A 19,424-nucleotide genomic window follows, 5' to 3' on the forward strand; every position below is an offset into this window, starting at 1 on the left:
AAATCCTACAACTAAAGAGACTAGTGCCTATCTTTGATTTGTACTTTAAACTCTCAAGACAGTTCTTTAAGATAACCATTTCTTCACTTTCCAGACATAACCACTTAGAATTACATTTTACCCTCTGACCCTTAACAGAAAACACACTAGCATCAAATGAGAGGAGTGCTGATGTGATGTAAGAGATGTGCGCCCAGTGCCATATCCTGCTACAGACTTTCCCACTCAACTTCTAGCAAGTCCCTTGAACTCTGTACCTCTGACCTCCACCTGGAAAACCAGTCTAAGCCTCCAAATGCCTATAGCACATAACTACTGTTGAAGCCTTCCATCTTTGGTGACGGAGGTCATCCAAGCATCCTGATGAGCAGGCTGGTGAGTTTGTGCTCTCCGAGAGAGGAACATCCTGCATCCTAGGTATTCTCAGCAACTCACTATATAACAGCACAAATCTTTGGGTTCTTTACAAGTACTGAGAACAGCTACACCAGAGCAAACTCTGCATATCCAGCTAGCCAGCAGAAACAGAAAAGCCATTAGATTAGGCAAGCATCATGGCAAGAGCGAAGAACTTCAGCATAAAAAGTTTGGTAATGCATTGGAACAGGCTGACCAGGAAATTAGCAAATACCTCCAGGAATAGTGACTCCAAGAAACTGGAAGACATGATACTGAGGGACATGGTTAGTGGGCATGGTAGTGATGGGCTGATGGGTAGAAGCTATGATTCTTTGGGGGAGAACACCAGGGATGTTGTCTCACTTCAACTACACAGGCTGAAGCAGAAGTGACAGAGCTCATGGTATCTGTAAACATATACAGACACAGAGATTTCTCCTCTTCCCTGATTTCCCATACAGCAAACTCATGAAAGTTTTGAAATAAATTTTTGATTATTAGATGGCTGAAGCACCTCTCCTATGAGGAAAGGTTGTGGGAACTGGACTTGTTTCGCTTGGAGAAGAGAATGCTCTGGGAAGACTTCACTGAGGCCTTCCAGTACTTGAAGGGAGCATAAAAACAGGAGGGGAACAGCTGCTTTCATGGGTGGATAGTGATAGGACAAGGGGGAATGGTTTTAAACTAAGACAAGGGAGGTTTAGGTTGGATATTAGGAGGAAGTTTTTCACTCAGAGGGTGGGACCAGGTTGCCCAAGGAGGTTGTGGATGCCCCATCCCTGGAGGCATTCAAGGCCAGGCTGGATGTGGCTCTGGGCAGCCTGGTCTACTGGTTGGCCACCCTGCACATAGCAGGAGGGTTGAAACTAGATGATCATTGTGGTCCATTTCAACCCAGGCCATTCTATGACTCTATGAAATCAGCTTGCTCTGAGGCTATAGGATTGCATACAACCCTTTGCAAAGGCAAGGAAAAAAAAATGCAGATACCTATTAAAAGCAATATAAGCCTCTTTTACATCATAAAGCAAATCTGTTGAGTCCAACTGTTTCATACTTTTAGTTTATTAAATTACTGTGCTCATAAAACCTATGTGACCCTAGCATGCATTACCATTTATCTAGCAATCCACACTTTGTCACAAGACGTTTCTCTCGGAACTGTATTCCTTGAAATGCAAAGCTTCACTTGAATAATGGTAGGATTTAAAACGTACTACAAACTTACTGCATAAGGTAGTGCTAACAAAGAGGGGGACAGAAAGTCACCAAACAGATTTGTACCAATTCAGATACATCAAAGCATATGCCTGTAGATGGGTTAGAGAAAAAGCTTTGAGACAAAAAATACTGGCAGTATTTGAACCGGGAGAGCTGAAATAGCATCTTGCTCTTATGTAAAGTGTGTAAACCAGCAAGAAATTTACAGTAACAAAAGTAGGTCTACTTTCCCATAGATTTGGTCAATGCTGATATGTAAAGCTACAGTTTTTCCTTTTGCTCAGTACTTTCTCAGCTATTTTCCTCTCCGGTCTCCAACTAGAATTCAGCACATGCCACAGCTTTTCCCCACAGGCTGAGCACTAACAGGATCTCTCTCCCACCTATAGCTCAGCAAGAACTCAGATTATTATTTGGATCCCTAATTCTTCCCAGACATAGAACTATAGCATCACTAAGATGAAAAGGACCTCAGGCAGTCTAATCCAACTCCTTGCTCAGAGGAAGGTCTGCTAGGAGATTTCAACCAGCCCACGTGGGGCCACATATACAGCTGAGTGCTGAAAGCCTCTAGCAAGGAACCTTCCACAACCTCTTTTGGAACTTGTCTCAGCACTTAGTTTAGTTCAACTTCACCACAAAATTCAAAACTTATTGGCTGGTAAGGGAGGAAGATGAGACAACCAGACAAGTGAGTTGCATAATGCTGGTTTCCATAGACAAAGGGTTAAGAAACAAATGCCAAAGCCATAGAGCTACTTGCAGCTATTAGTTTATGTTGAGGATTGACAACTATACCTACAGAACTCAAGGTAGGTATATACCCTATCATTATGAAAGCAAAGTGACTTAACTAGATTTCACAAAAATGAACTGCAGCTCTGTGCATAAGTTTACAGCAACTTCAGTCTCTTTTCCTTATTATATCTGTAGAGGTTTTAGCAAATAGATAAAGTGAAAATTTTGGCTAGCATAAATGATCAAATGCATAAGCCCTTCCAAAGGGCCAGATGATCACAATCCCATAAAGCATTATTTCACTCTTCAAAGTAAATACACTTATATTACTTTAAACAATTTATAATCACTGATAAAAATCCCACTGCAAAACTTAAACTATTCTAATAGGATTTTTTCTAGCTCATTAGAATTACACTTTAACAGTCTTTAAGAATAGGCCTACCAATTAATTCTTAACCTTCTTAGTAGCATCACCTGCTCCCAAAGGATAAGAATTTAGGAACGTCATGCCATTCCATCCAACTAGAACCACGCAGCTTCTCAGTATCAAGGCAACAGCCTTCTTACTTCAGTAAGTCAGAGCTGCTGATTTTTACCACTGCCTGGGTACATAGTCTGGAAACAGATACAAGCCTGGATCACAGAACTCACAGACTGGAGAACAGCCCATGTTGGAAAGGGCCTCAGAAGATCATCAAGTCTGACCTTAAATATCTTACATATAGTTATACAGTTCATACCTAAATGGATACAAACTGCATTTCCATAGTGCCTTTTGCTTTTTGAAGAATTTGACTTATTGCTGTCACCTAGCTTCAAGTCACTTAAAACTTAAGGAAAAGATAGATAAATAATGGCATGAAGAGGCAAACAACCTGATGAACTTCTGCACTCTCATCGATCCCCATATTAATCCTCAGAATATCACAGTGTATGTGATGTGACACAGTCTGAAGAGAATTTGAGTGTCTAGTATGAAGCAGAGCCTTCCTTGTTACCCTAGTAACCACACAATAATACAGTTTAATGTCCTTCAAGCTAATAAAAACATCCTACAATGCTTATCAGGAAACTTTGCAAAAAAAATGCTCTGTTGAGACAGATTTTCCTCACAACAATACAATTATGTTATAACTCTGGGTATTATTTGTAAGACAGACAATTTTAAGGAAACTCCAAGCGAGTGGCAACACCAGAATAGAGAACCAATTTAGGAGATAATATAACTTTCACCAATTTGTCTTTCACTTCGGAAGCAGCACTATGTTTTCATACCTTTTTTATTATAATCAAGCTTTCTTTTAAAGGTATAAAGTTTGTTACCAAGGAAAGCATACCATAAACTTATGGGTTACAGACCCAGTTATTTCATTAACAGATATCTTGGAAGCCTTTTACTCCTACTGAGTTTCTACCATTTACCTTCTAACTTGAAGAAAAACCCACCAACATCCAGTCATGACCTCAGAAAGTTGGTGCAACTTACTTTAAATAATAATTTAATTACCATAAGCCTGGTTTATATACTTTGAATGTTCTGAAGGACTACTTAGGATAAACTGAGCAGCAAGAATGTTTCTTATCCACAGTTTTTGGAACCAACCTCTATCTTTAACAACTCAATATTTGATCCAGAGAAAACTGATCAGTCCATTAACTGAAGTTGTTTCTTTATCTAAACATTAATATACAAATTAAAAACTCCTAAAATCTTGAGAGTTTATTTTTTGAGCTTTGGTTCATCTTCAAGTATTGAGTAGCTTCCCTCTGCATACTACTTCTATGCTGAGAATACGAAGTACGATTTACTCAGAATCTCTACGTCAATCATAAACTTCTGATATAATTTTCTTAGGAAGTTATTTTGTTATTTCTACAATAAGACAGGTTTCAATTACAGAAAAAAATCTCACAAACTATTTCTTTCTAAATCAACATTCTGAATATACCAGACCATTCTAGCATTCAGAACTCTCCTAGTACGAAATCAACGTCTATAAAATTACATCAGATGTAGGATATCCAGTACACAACATGGCAAAAAAAATTTCTTCCTTATGTGCATTTCAAATCTCATATTTGTGCAACTATTAAAATGAAGTCAGCTAGAATGAGGAACTTGGGTATGCTCAACATCCCAGATGTTGAGCTATTTATATTTTAATTCATGCACAAATGTTAATTTCTTTGTGTTTTGTCTAGGTTAAAGAAAAATGAAGCTTTTCCCAGATGAGTTTCACTAACGTGACTGACAGCCATTTTATTTGGTACAAAGACAGTCTGTGGTACCTAAACCACCGTCAAGGTAGCTTTATTCTGCACATGTTCCATCCTACTGGGCCATGTCTCCAGCAAGAAGACTGGCTGCCAGGCCTTTGTCATCCCCCAGCTGCCCAAGAGGCCACATCACCAGGGCTCTATCTGCATGGCTGCTCAGGCTGCTGTCACAACCACCAGCACTGCCATGGCTTCCATCAGGCAAACAGGTGAGGGCTCAGCTGGCAGGAAGGATGGGCTTTCCTACATTACAGTGAGAATACTTGCAAGAGAAGGGAAAATAAGAAAACTTTCACAACAAAAGGCTACATCTGTCAGTGACAACTTCTCTTCAGAAAGAGTGAAAAAGAAATCACAGAATGGCCAGGGTTGGAAGGGACCTCAAGGATCATGAAGCTCCAGCCCCCCCGCCACATGCAGGGCCACCAACCTCCATATTTAATACTAGACCAGGCTGCCCAGGGCCCCATCCAGTCTGGCCTTGAACACCTCCAGGGACGGGGCATCCACAACCTCTCTGGGCAGCCTGTTCCAGCACCTCACCACTCTCTCTGTAAAGAATTTCCCCCTGACATCCAAGCTAAATCTCCCCTCCCTCAGCTTAAAACCATTTCTCCTTGTCCTGCAGTTATCTACCCTTGCAAAGAGTTGATTCCCCTCCTGTTTGTAAGCTCCCTTTAGGTTCTGAAAGGCTGCAATGAGGTCACCCCACAGCCAGGGGGTAAGAAATAAGAAAGGCCAGCCAAAGTCATTTCTTTAAGATGCTGTAAATTCCCACACAGACACCGAGTTGGAACTGCTTGAATTAGTGAGGAAAACAGTTAGGTTTATCTGAAGTGAGATCAAACAACGTGGCTTCACTAAACTCATTCAGAAAGTTACTTAGTGATGAAATTCTCATTCAGAAAGGATGGTAATTTGTAGACCTAACCCTCAATAGTGGTCATAATGGTAAGAAACTACTTGAGAAAAGGCTGGATTCCTTTTGAGAAAGTCTGTATTTAAAGAACCACACACCCAGCGTCCATAACACCTTCCTCGTTGAATCGGTAACCAGAATTTCTGGTGGAAAACAGTCCACTAATTATTTTTCTCCACATTAAGTCGTCCCATGCAGAAAGGCCACTTCAATTAACACAAAGGTGCATGGGGTTTGAAGCCCAGACTTTTCCCAGTCCTTTTAATCTAACCACGTTTATTGCTGACAGACAAAGTCTTTCAAAGGAAGGTGTTTTGATCATCTTGGAGAGAAGAATGTAGACTTCAATTACCGGCCCAATTATCCCAGCGAGGAAGGCAACACAACTGCTTAATTTTAGAGTAATAAGTGGTATACCTTTTCAGTTTTCATCCAAGACAGAGCTTCCCATTGTTCCTCTCCGGAAGGCTGAGCTACCAGGACTTTAGTCACTATTTCTGAATAAAAACTATCTGCAGGAGTTCAACATACACCAAGATCAGTGATTTACCACCTCTGGGCAGTACGTTTTACTCTTCAATACGCATAGCTCAAATAATAAAAAAAATACTCTTTTTTGTGTGTACATTATCTAGATATAGTTGTTAGGATTGGAATGGATAAAGAAAAAAAAAAACAAAAACAGAATGTCCTGCAATAAACAACAAATCATTACAGAATCACAGAATTGCCAGGGTTGGAAGGGACCTCAAGGATCATGAATCTCCAACCCCCCTGCCACATGCAGGGCCACCAACCATCCCACCTAATGCTAGACCAGACTGCCCAGGGCCCCATCCAATCTGGCTTTGAACACCTCCAGGGACGGGGCATCCACAGCCTCCCTGGGCAGCCTGTTCCAGTACCTCACCACTCTCTCCGTAAAGAATTTCCCCCTGACGTCCTGACATCCATTAGATGAACAAGCTCCAGGGAATCCATACACAGAGAGTACTGGGTACCTGATTTAAAGCACATATATCCTATTTTCTCTCACATGTTAAGTCCACAAGGTAGCACTCCTTTCCAGAGATGAAAACTTTGTAACCACAGCTCTTCCCTTAATGGGCCCACTTCAGAAATAGTGCTATACCCTACAAGATACACATGCCACCCTCCTTCCCTCTTCCTCGTTGTGTTCCAGAGCAATTGTGATCTAGAAGATAGAGTATCCTGACCTCAGCTTTCCATACAACTCATTTGTCTTTTCAGAACACAGTCACATTGTACAATTTGGAAGGAAAACTGAATAATGTGGAACTGTTTGATCAAAGAGTTACAGAGGTGGCAAGAGGCAGCAGCCAGGAAGAGCAACTTTTTCATCCTCAGAACAGACACCACAATGGTAATTGTGAGTTTCTTGTGATAGAATTCTTCAGCAGATAAAGGTATTTTGAACACGCACTTCAGGAGAATGCTTGTGGGTTCACATTGCCTTCCAGTGTCAGACATCATCTTCCTTTTTTAAAAAGGGCCGTATGGTTAGTTATACATTCACATTATGTGCCCCATCTATAAAGCTGACCTGTAGGAGAACACGAAGGAACTACAAGCACAAATCAAGTACAAATCAAGAAGATGGAAAGAGCAGCTCCAGTTCACCAGGAGATTGTCTAAGGACTGCATTTGCTCACTGCAGTTCTTGAAAACCACCCTATTGCACAGGTGCAGAGCAAGTCCAGCAATTCCTCTGTTTGCTGAATCAGAGGTCAATGGAGAGAAAAGCATAAGGCCTGGAGGCAGCAGGGCGATTTCCACAATAACTGCAGACCTTTAAATAAAAACCGGTACTTGGAGTTGTAATAGGAACAGCACTTCTCACCAACAGCTGCTGACAGACTCATCTGATGAGCAGATTTAGCATCTGAATGTGGTTGCTATGAAATCTGGTTACAGAGAACACTAGAAGTGTTAGAAGAGGTTTGACTAAAAACTGCTCAATGGTAAACAGATTCTTCAGAGATTTGCAGCAGCTACATTTAAAAAAAAAAAAAACAGCAATACTTCAGTAAGCAACAGAGGGTATACAGATGCTGATGGGAAAGATTTTAACATGCCAGATTAAAGACCATTAGGTATCCAAACAGTACAGGAAGAATTATGATCTGATTCATGACGTTACTTGAAGAGGCAGAGTTCTTCACACCTAATCCCATCACGATCGAAATAGATGTTCACCCTATCAAGAAGCAGCAGACTAGCTTCTCCACAACCTGAACTGAATTTGGGAATATCCAGATCCAGTCAAATTCCAGAACAGGCAGACACACCTACATTTTCTACAACATGGTCAAGGATCAAAGACCAGCAGGCTACCACTTATATCCCACAGGCTTTAACAACTACTGTAGAAGCAGATGATACTGAGATAGTCAGCTAAGAGCCCGCAGCTTTAATGTTAAGTAAGGCTGCAGATAACCAGGCTGGGGAAATACAGCAGAGAAGGACGTGAAGACTAACCTAACAAGTTTCTTCAAGCTTGATACTTGACATTAAAAGTTGTGGCCTCTCAACAGGCTACCTCAGTATCACCTGCTACCCAGTTCCTTCCTACAAGAGTCTATCATTCCTCAGACAGTATTTGTACAAGGACAGCCACACAAGTAGATTCTACTCCAAATATAATTTTATAATCAGCAACGTAACCTATGCATAGCACTTGATTTTAGGGAAGGAAGACATCTGAACACTGGTAAATATAGTCTTGTGGAGGATGTGAAGCTTCAGTTTATCTGTGGGACTGACAACAAATCTCAGAAGAAACAGTTTCCAAAGGACAGAGAGAACAGTGTGGACTTTATAATCAAGTCTCTGTTCTACTCACTGTTCTGTACTGATAAAATTCATGCAAACAGTGTTTAGGAATTACTTTTCATTCATTATATTCTGAGCAAATGATCTGAAAAATCATGAGGCAAAGCAGGAGCTTCAGCCTGGAGAAGTAAAGGCTCTGGGGAGACCTGACAGCATGGGTATAAGAAAGAAGGGGACAGACTCTTTAGCAGGGTCCGTTGTGATAGCACAAGGTGAAATAGTTCCAAAGTAAAGGAGGAGAGAGTTAGACTTGATATAAGGAAAAAGTGTGGTTTTTTTTTTTTTTTTAATGGTAAGGGTAGTGAGGCACTGGAATAGGTTGCCAATGCCCCATCCCTGAAGACATTTAAAGTCACGCTGGATGGGGCTCTGAGAAACCTGACTAGGCTGTTAAACATTCCAGTTCATTGCAGGGAGTTGGACTAGGTGGTCTTCAAAGGCTCCTTCCAATTCAAATGATTTTATAATGAAGAGAGAAAAGCATCCTGGTAGCAAATAGTCCAAGGCCTAAACATTTGAGGTAGGTGAGTGCCCTGAGACTCCAGAAGAATTTAAGTAGGTGCACCTGAGAGACTGCTCCACAGGATTCCTGCTTACCCACTTTCTACAAGCCTATATCTAAGATTTTGTCCAAGTGACTGAGCTGCTTGAAGGCTTACAGCTGGCAAGCCCCACAAGCTACATACTGGAAGCACAACAAGGTCACTTACCTGAGCTCCTGGGATTTATAGAACAGGCTAGCAAGCAGCTCAGTCCCTCAGGAAGCCTAATTGACTAAACACTCTTCCATGGGTCTAGTAAAACAACGTGGAAGTGCTCAGTAAAAACAACAGCAGATAACACTTCTACACAAAACCATGGGACTAACAGGAAGCCGTAGCAGTGCAGTTTCTCTCATCTCACAGCAGTGCAGCAGCTGCAGCACTGATGAAGGACAGGCACCTTCTTTAGTCTCAAGAGCTTCTCACTTGCCTTTTCCAAGAGAAAGCTACAAGCAAGGTTAAGAAAACGCTCCGATCTTCCTGTTACACAAATATGTGAAGGCAAATTCACAATTTCCAAGGGAACAACAGAAAAAGATTAAGTGTACAGTACGAACAGTAATCTAAAAAAAAATAGCAGGGACTGAAACAGAGATTCCCCAGTACTGTTTATTCACTTTATATTAAAATGTCACTGCAAAAATCACAAAACCAATACTCTGAACACCAAACAGATACCAAAGGACTCCTCTCATCCAGGGACCACAGCATTTCAAGTAAAGGTCAACTGTTGCTCTGTGATGGTATATGGGTTCCTGTTTTCCTCCCATACTGTTAGAACTTCTGTGTTTTAATTGGTGAGAGGGCCTCCCTCTGAGGAGGTGGCATTCTACCTAAGTAAGGAGATGGGTGTTTGCTGCAATAAGACCACACACTTCTGTGTACAGCAGGTTTCTAAAGAACCAGCACACAGGGACACCAAGTTCTTTTGCAATACCCATTTCTCATGTAAGTTCCTCCCTGCCTCCCAATGAAAGGGCCAGAAAAGGCAAGGCCGAAACTGGAGAAGATAAAAACACAACCTCTCCAGTGCATAACATGTTCAGTAAAATCAACATCAGGAATCACTGTATCTATTCTGTTTTGGACAGTCTCCTGCACATCCAACACAATCATGAAACCACTCTCACCCTTGCCCCCAAATCCCATGCTGTATAGCGAGGAGGTTATCTGTTAAAAGAAGCAGATGGAAGAGGTTTAAGTGGTACCACACTGATCTTCCTCTCTCCCCCCCAAAACTTAACAACATGCCAGCAAAAGCAATGGAAGAATTTGTTCCAAATCACTGCTTGGATTTCAGTTGTGGATCGCAGCATTACCCCAGCAGAAGGTGACTCATACTTCTGTCTTTCAGGCATTGTAGGGAGTAACCTGCATGTCAGCTACAAAGAATCTCACTGTTTCTGAGACTAGCAGAGCAGATGCCTTCTTCAAGCAGCGAGATGCAGAGCCTGGATCTGATCAGGCTCAGGAGCACTCAGACTAGTTAAGATTTTTGTTTTTTCTGAGGCTATGAAAGGCATCTGAGAGAACGCTCCAGAAGAAACACTTCAAGGTGATCATCTTTAGCCCTCTGAATCCTTTTCAAAAAGAAACTGAAATCCTAAAGCTAAAAACAACAACAATCCTCCATTTTTGACCGATTTGCTGCAAAAGAGTAGCAAAATTTGGAACCTGAAGATGACTACTAGGAAAACTCTTGCTGACATTAAGTCCTTTTGGCAACAGAATAATACATAGGCCGAAAACACACCTTCAAAAAACATACCAAGAAAACCCGCCAGTGTACAAGGACTGCTGTGTGGTAGCTCACAAGGCACACCTGCAGGATTCTGTATTATGTCCAAATGCAATAAGACACAGAGGTGGGTGGATGGAAAAAAGAAAAAAGATTCTGTTCCCCCCCCATGTGTAAGTTTTTAGGACAACGACATAAAAGCAAAAACCTTTCAGACTCACTGTTTTATTCTGACAAAACCAGTCAGCTTCTAAAATTTAACACTGAAAATATTGAAAGGAAATTTCAGACGAAAAGCAGTTCTTGAGAACAGACTCCGTTTATGCATTTCTAAAGGGATCTTATCAAGTTCACGTCTTATTTTTGAAAGAAAAAGAAAAAGCCTACTGATTTTCTTGCATATTTATAAAATGTTTCAAGTAAGACTTTGTGAAACAGTTAAAAAGATGTTTTAGCAATGTGCGAAACTGCAAGCAGATCTCATCAGAAGAAAGTAGGTTGATTACTCTTGGCTTGTGCTCTACCCTGTGAAATACACTTGGAGTAAGAGGGCAAATGGCACCCACAGCCTCCTACCAAAATGCAAACTAGCTTGCCATAGCAAGCTCACACACTGCCCAGAGGTGATCTATGCAGCTATTTCTTGAAAGCACCTTTTCTTGCAGCTCATCTGGAAACCGGGACTGACTTTTTCTTCACAACATGCAGGGCACTTCAAGTTCAGTGCCCTCATCCAATTCAGTGGGATCCAATTCATTTCCAGCTCAAATTAAATTGCAGTTGAGTCGATACTCACATGGGAATCTCCAGCACTATTAATCTTTGGTTAGGTGGCTCCCTGCTAACTGGAGCCACAACGGGAACTCAAGAAAGAATTACAACTCTTACTTTACAGAACTATTTCACCACAGACAACTATACTAATTGATCACTTTACTTTTAAATGCTTTGACAGTGTTTGCCTCATCATCCAGATTTTTTGCATATGGTAGCAACTATATCTTAGATGTTGAAGGTCTATCCACATGACTTGAGCAATCATAGAATGGCCTGGGTTGAAAAGGACCACAATGATCATCTAGTTTCAACCCCCTGCTGTGTGTAGGGTCGCCAACCACCAGACCAGGCTGCCCAGAGCCACATCCAGCCTGGCCTTGAATGCCTCCAGGGATGGGGCATCCACAACCTCCTTGGGCAACCTGTTCCAGTGTGTCACCACCCTCTGTGTGAAAAACTTCCTCCTAATATCTAAGCTAAACCTCCCCTGTCTCAGTTTAAAACCATTCCCCCTTGTCCTATCACTATCCACCCTCATATACAGCCGTTCACCTCCTGTTCATATGCTGCCTTCAAGTACTGGGAGGCCACAATGAGGTCTCCCCAGAGCCTTGTCTCCTCCAAGCTAAACATGCAATGTTTCAAAAGAAGCTAGTCAACAATAAATACACTTTTTCTACTTTTTTACCCTTCGCCTGACATTTCATCTAGGGTAGCCTTCACCTAACCAAAGTAATTAAGGATCACACCAGCATCACATGTGAAGAGCACAATACCAACTAATCAAGCTAGCTCCGTGACATCAACATTAGGAAAGGATAACACACTCCTATCAAACCTATAATTCTCCCGTCTAGACTAGGATTTAAGACAACACGGCTGCTGAAACACAGATCATTGACAAGGAAAAGCATTGGAGAGTTACAGCCATTGTTGTAACTGTACCTAGACTGTACTGTTTGCCTTCGTGCAGCAGAAACTGAGGACTAGTCCCATACTGGAAACTTTGAGGAGGAAAAAAGAAAGCAGGAAGCTAATGATTAAGAGAACATGAAGAAGATAGCTACAGTTCTTGCTGCCTTAATCATGTAAATCTTCGTACAAGTCACTACGTGCCAAAATAATTTAGCACCGCAGTCCCATTTGCTTCCCTATTCCCTCTCAAAACGTTATCATCACATCCCACCTACACACTTTACAAGGGGGTGAAAAAAAAAAAATGTTTGAACAACACTTGCAATATTTCTGAAATTTAATAACCAGTAACTGCAGGTGTGCTCTTAGCTGCAGAAAAAATATCTTAAACTGAATTAAGGGGAAAAAAAGAAAAAGAATGGATTTAACCATTCTGGGGCAGACACTCATGCATTTCAAACTATTCATCTAAAAACTTTCAATTGTCACAGAAAACCTATTTTTAAAGTTTCAGTCTGAAGAGAATGCCTGCTAAACAGAAGAAATTCAGCTGAATGAACTGGTACTCAGAATGTTTTATTTATGACCAAAACAACAAAATTTGTTTCTTCCATATACTAGCCAACTGAAGAGCAGAAAATCATGGTTATTTTGAAAGAAAAGATACAAGTTACTGCCAACTGTGTTGGCTATATGAAAAACAGTACTTAGAGAATTATTGTTGTCTACATATCAAAGGCAAAACAGAAATTCTGGAAAGCAATGATTTTTTGATAGAACTTTCCAAGCGCTCACTGCAAAATCTGTCAAAACAGCTTAATGAAGAGCAAGACAGAAGATATTCAGCCCCAAGCATTAATGTCATATTATTGCACTAAACTACAAAAGCCATTAAAGCCACTGTTGCACTTGATCTTTAACACGTTACATAGCATTTTTACAATACAGACACAATCTGCAACACTGCATGACTGAAGACAAATCTCACCACATCCTGTTCTACTACTTGACCACGGTAGCTATCTGTATGTATTCACACACCTTGACAGCACCGTAAGCTACAGCAGCAATTAAGACCTGAAAAGAGAAAATGATGCTAAGTGATAGAAGCATCATTAAGAGATTTTTTTAAAAAGATAATGATATGTTGTAATCTGAACAAGCATCATCTAAACTTAACGCATATAGAAAAGAAGTTTGCCTATCTGGCATTGTCAACAGAAGTCCAAAGGAACACCCAAAAAGCAGGAGGGGATACGATTTGTTTTCAGTGCCAACATATGCAAACTATCATGTCATTTTACCTTGCAAAGGAAAACAAATCACTCTCAGAAGATATCAATGAGCTGGGGAAGGGGGAAGCAGCCAAAAATTAAAATAAGAAGATTCTAGTTAAAGGCACTCAGTTTTTCATCATTTCAACATAGTAACTCAAAAGTATCATGAAAGCAAGTAGGGAAAAAAATGAACCAAGGGAACACAAATATGAAATTCACTTAAAAAGCTTTAGCAGGAAAACACTAAAGGCAGCATGCTCCAAAGACACATGAATACTTTAAACATCTGACTTTCAGACTAAGTTGAACAACTTTAAACTAATCTTCTCTAGCTTAAAATTGTGAGCTGTCAGATGTTTTTTTAGAGGACCATCTATGTATGAATTCCCCACTTGAATCAAGAAACCTATAATTTTGTCTGACAGAATTATTTCATTAATTTCAACTTAAAACAAAGGCAGATTGACTTAAAAAAAAAAAATCTAAATTCCACAGAGCAAGAAAAAAAGTCTGGCAGTTATTTAACAAAAGCACAAAGAAAAACTAAAAATTGAAGACTGAATGAATTTTAGAGTCACGTCCTGTATCCTGCAATTGGGTACTCCTCCCATTGCAGACAGTTGTGATGTCCCTCCTTTCAAAGAAAAAAAGAAAAAGAAGAAAAAAGGACTATTATGGGACTTCTGTTATACTTAAATTCTTTAAATGCAATGTCTGAAGCTCACATCATGTCAGAATTCCATCCAGTTTCCCATGTTTTCTCAGAAATAAGTACACCCATTAAAAAGCTATTAATGTGTTCTTGCAATAAGTGGTAAGTTTTACCCAACAAGCACATAAGTGGGTGGCAGCTCGACCTGGAAAGCTATGGAGGACTTGGACCATGCTTATTACCTGCTCTGCCTTTTCCACTTAAAGATGAGTAATCAATTCACTACACCAAAATCACTGCACAGGGAAAAAAAAAAAAAAAAAAAAAGCCCTCTTGCAAGAAAGACTTAAGGATTTCAGTCTTTTCTTATTTCTATCATCTCTGCATGGATAGCATCTATGAAAATCTCCACACACTTGCTTTGTTCTTTTGCAAACAGTGCTTCAGAAGAGCAGTATTTTCCAAGTTTAATTCCCACAGGGTGTTTAGCTATTTCTTCCTGGAAGGCCAGAGCCTGTTTGCTGTCAAATGTGTTATAGCACTGCTTCTTGAATAGTGGTCTTAAACAGTTCCCAAAAACAGAAAAAATACTTTCTTCAGTCAAAAAGAAATGAAAAATACATAGAATTCCAGAACATCTGGGGTTGAACCAGGTGGTTATTTCCAGAACCTGAGGTTGGACCAGAAGATCTCCAGAGGCCTCCTCCAGCCTTAACCATTCTGGGATTCTGCAAATGCTGGCAAAGTCATCCTAGTCTGAAAAGTACTAATTGAAGGGAAGAGCTAAAAAACAAACTATTTAATCTCTTCAAAACTCTATACAGATTGACAGCCATTTTTTATCATCATATTATCTAGTTTTAACAAGGATATGGTCCCCAATGTGCTAAATGATCTTTGAGTAGAAAGCATTTAATCTTTATAGCATTTGGAAAACAACATTTTTCAACTAGACATTTGAGCAATTTGTAATTCCAAGTATAGTTTTCCAGACTTAATCACCAGTAAGTCACTTAAATACATCAATTATCATTGACTCAAGATGCTGATTTCACAATTAATAAATTCCAATAATTACTTCTCTCATATGTTTTAAATTGCCACACAGAATCTCTAGACCGGGAGGCAGATCTTCATCCTGATGATAAACACTGCCACAAAAAACAGTCAGTTTAGACACGTCCTTGTGATATTTCTTCTTAACATACCTATGGCTGTTTAGCCCTCATTTTCAGTCAATCTAAATTAACATTTTCTAGTCTTTGTTTCCTAGAGTAAAAAGCAGTAGATGAATTAAATTTAATATTTACTTGTTTTCCCACTACTTGAAATAAAGCATTTTGAGCACTGGAACAGGCTGCCCAGGGAGGTTGTGGAGTCTCCTTCTCTGGAGATATTCAAGACCCGCCTGGATGCCTACTTGAGTGACCTGGCGTAGGGAACCTGCTTTGGCAGGGGGGTTGGACTCGATGATCTCTGGAGGTCCCTTCCAACCCCTACGATTCTGTGATTCTGTGATTTCCCAAGAGTGCTGCTAGAAGTATTATCTGGTAGATTCTCCAAGACCTGAACACAACAGTCCTGTCTTCACAGCACTGGCCAGATGTCTAAAGAAACTACAGCAATAGAAGAACAGCAAACTGAATTGGTGAGATTGTTATTTCTGTGCTTCAGTTTCTACTTGAACAGAAATAAGAATACTTCTCTATTTCATGGAGCTCTACTAAAAATGGACATACTAATCTACCACATGAAAAATATTACGCTGGGGTACATCCCATCTCCCCAACACTATCACCTCTCAGCATTTGGAAGTACTTATCTGTAAGAATTGGAAGAGCCAAGGCTTAAGAGACAGATTTGGCACAAGTGGAATCCAGAAGTTGGTATTAGGTGCCTGAACACGCGGGGTTTGAACAATGCATTTCAAATCGTGTTGCGAGTAGGAGTTCCCAAACTAAGCTTATCTATCATCACCAGTGATAACTGCTTCAAACAAGCACAGAAGCACCCTCAAGTTCCCAAATCCAGACAGCAACCCTACACCTCTGACTCACTTTGCACAACCCAATGCCTCACACTGAGCCACCACACATCCTTCATCCTCCTCTTCTCGTTACATTCCTCAACCTGCAAAACAGGGACGCCACTGCTTCACTTACTCTTTCAACAGTTTCTTTCTCCCCACTTACTCATGCTGAAGCTTATCTCCAGATAAACATGGCTGGCTGGCAGGACTGCCAGAACAGCTCACTGCAGAGGTGACTGCTTTGTACATCACAAGCTATGGCCAAGTCACTTGTTGGGTAGGAACTCCTATAAGAGGCAGCACCTGGAGAAGAAAAACTACCAACTGTGATTCTGTACCACCACAATCTTCCATCCAACCCTGGTGGCATGCTTAGCTATGGAAAACTCCATCCTGCAGCACAGGAAGCACTTCTAAAACCTTTCCCTTCTACTCATCTTATGTCTGGTCAGAAAGGGCTGGCAGTGCACCCTCAGCACTGACAGGACTTCTGCATTGAAGGTATAGTGCTTTGATTCAATCCCAGAAAGATCTAGACAAAAATGTTATGTTTACTTGGAAAAGGTAGTTTACACTTAAACCAAAATTTCCCAGGAAAGAACTTAAATTACCTGCTAAAGGTTACAGAGACATCCTCCAGTCTTCCTGCAAAAGCTGTGCACCATGCCTGAAAGGGACACGAGGCTCCCACTCTAAGCAGTACCAAAGAAAGCCAGACTTTCAGTTTTGCCATTAGGAGACTTCTCTGGAAACTCAGAGACCTGGATTTCAGTCCTCTTTAAGCCTTTTTATGCATTTTTTTAATATTAAATAACCATTTAGTGGAAACTATACTGGCAACAGCTATCTTAACTGCTTCTTACAATTCGCTTCAGAGTTGAGTGAAGGTCTACATTTTCCTCCCTCAGCTGGCCCTGTAAATACATCATTCATTCCTGTAAAGTAAATCAACTTCATCAGGTGGAATGAAGGGCTTCCCTCGCTTAGTTTGGTCTGGTATGTGGTTAGACCAGGGAAACAGAAAATTGAAGCCTGTATCTCAACTTGAAGAGGAAATTTCACCTAGCTTTTCTACTTCTTGTGAAAAGCAACTCTCTACTTATATAAGAACACAAGGACACCTTCACCAAAAATAACAGCAGGGACAACACGTAAAATGTAAAGAGGTTATGAGACCTCACTGATCCGTTTTCAGGTACAATTCAGAGATGGTTTTGCACCAATATAAGCAAATCCTTGTTTTTTCCAGGTACATGTCCTCCAGAATCCCTGGGTAAATCAGACTGTGATTACCTGTCCCTCAGTAAGGATTAAATGCCTTTGTGCAGCTGTAAATTATATATAAGGACTACTTGCACAGATGCACATCTGTGAATATGCATTCTTCCAGTTCAGCTTGCACCCCTATTACTGGTTAAAATGGCAGTATATCACGTCTTAGACATTGCCTGCTAGCTCCAGCAAGCTCTGAAACAAAACAACAACAAACACACCGTAAGCTAAGTTGGTTAGGGAGCATCTGGTACACTTTCAATGTTAAAAAGTGAGTTAGAAGATGTGGTTTCAGCAAGTCAACTGCATTTCCCTTCCAACTGCAACTCACTTGCAGACATAAGGACGGGCTAGAACCAGGATTTCAGCTGCTTTTAGGTTACTTTGCATACAGGAAATCTAGAATTAAAGCGTTGCTGGTATGTCTTTCACTAGGAGCCTCACTGAAAGCCAGAAGTTGAAGCCTTGCGGCACAAGACACAACAGAAGAAGAACAAGAGTGGCATTCAGACCTACCCGAGCAGTGCTGAGTCAATGTAAGCATGGAAGTAGCAGTCACTTTCTATTCTGCTTCAGCATCTACAGATGTCAGCTCGGGTCTGAGCGCGGCCGCCCCGCTGCCAGGCACGGCACTCAGACACCGCCTGAGCTCGCAGCACTGACTAAGCAGGGGGAAACCAAAGGCTAACGAGTGAATAACGCCTACCTTCGCTACTCGCGGAAAAACCTCTTCTGTAACGTGTGCGTGCACGGCAAGGATCGCAAAGGTAAAGAAAACGAAGTGATTTTGAACTCAACATAGAAAATACGTGACATCAGTCTCGATACCCCCTACGAAAAAGTTAGGGCGCGTATTAAGAACGCAGAAAGTTGCAACCCCTCCCGAAGGCCTGGGCCCTGCCTGCCCTTTCCCTGCCCAGTTTCACCACGGCACAGACGGACGCGCGGTGCCAGCCCTACGGCGGCTGCGGTCCAGAACGGGTTGCGGAACGAGAAAGCCAGGCCGGTGCCCCATCCCCACTCGCGGCCGGCTCCCGCGCCGCTCCCTCCCCACGGCCGGCGGCAGCGCCGTGCCCGCGGCGGAGCGCCCGGCGGCGTTCCCGCGCCGCGCTTCCTCCGGCCGCCCGGCAGCGCGGCGCCGACGGCGGCGGGGGCTCCGCCGCGGGCCCACACCCGGCACGGCGGCCGCGGGGAAGCGCGGAGAGCGCGGGCCCCGCCTGCGGGCAGCCCCCCCCCCTCCTCAACCCCGGCCGCGGGGGGCACGGCGGCTCCCGACCCTCGCCCGGCCCCGCGGGGACACGGCACCTCTTGACGCGGATGATCTGGTCGCGCATGGGGCGGATGTCCTGGAAGCTCTGCTGGTTGACCAGGCTGTAGACCAGGATGAAGCCCTGCCCGTTCTTGATGTAGAGGTCCCGCATGGAGGCGAACTGCTCGGTGCCCGCCGTGTCCAGGATCTCCAGCACGGAAGGCGACGCGTCCACCTCGATCTCCTTGCGGTAGAAGTCCTCGATGGTGGGATCGTACTTCTCGATGAACGTGCCGGTCACGAACTGCACCGTGAGCGCCGACTTCCCCACCCCGCCCGAGCCCAGCACCACCACCTTGTACTCGCGCATCCTCCCGGCGAGGCGCGGACCGCCCGCCGCCGCCCGACCCGCACCTGCCGCCGGCCCCTCCTCACCCCCCCGCCATACGGCCGCCCCCGCCCGCTCCGCGCCGCTCCCGCCGGGTGCTGCCGGCCGCGGGGCCGCGCTCCCGGGCTGCGGCGCGGGTGAGGTGGGGCGCCCGCCCCGCCCCCTCCTTCCCCGG

General features: G+C 42.6%; 1 protein-coding gene across 1 annotated transcript in view; it reads right to left on the minus strand.

The window, feature by feature from the left end:
* Positions 1-19,315, minus strand: part of RAP2A (RAP2A, member of RAS oncogene family) — a 30,939-nt gene extending 11,624 nt beyond the window's left edge. The window contains exon 1 of the mRNA XM_031610624.2: positions 18,918-19,315. Within this exon, the coding sequence (XP_031466484.1) occupies positions 18,918-19,231 (314 nt within the window). The 5' untranslated portion in view covers positions 19,232-19,315. The remainder of the gene's footprint in view (positions 1-18,917) is intronic.
* Positions 19,316-19,424: the final 109 nt, after the last annotated feature.

The sequence above is a fragment of the Phasianus colchicus genome, chromosome 1, assembly GCF_987193195.1.
Source record: "Phasianus colchicus chromosome 1, bPhaCol1.hap1.1, whole genome shotgun sequence".
Classification (NCBI taxonomy): domain Eukaryota; kingdom Metazoa; phylum Chordata; class Aves; order Galliformes; family Phasianidae; genus Phasianus; species Phasianus colchicus.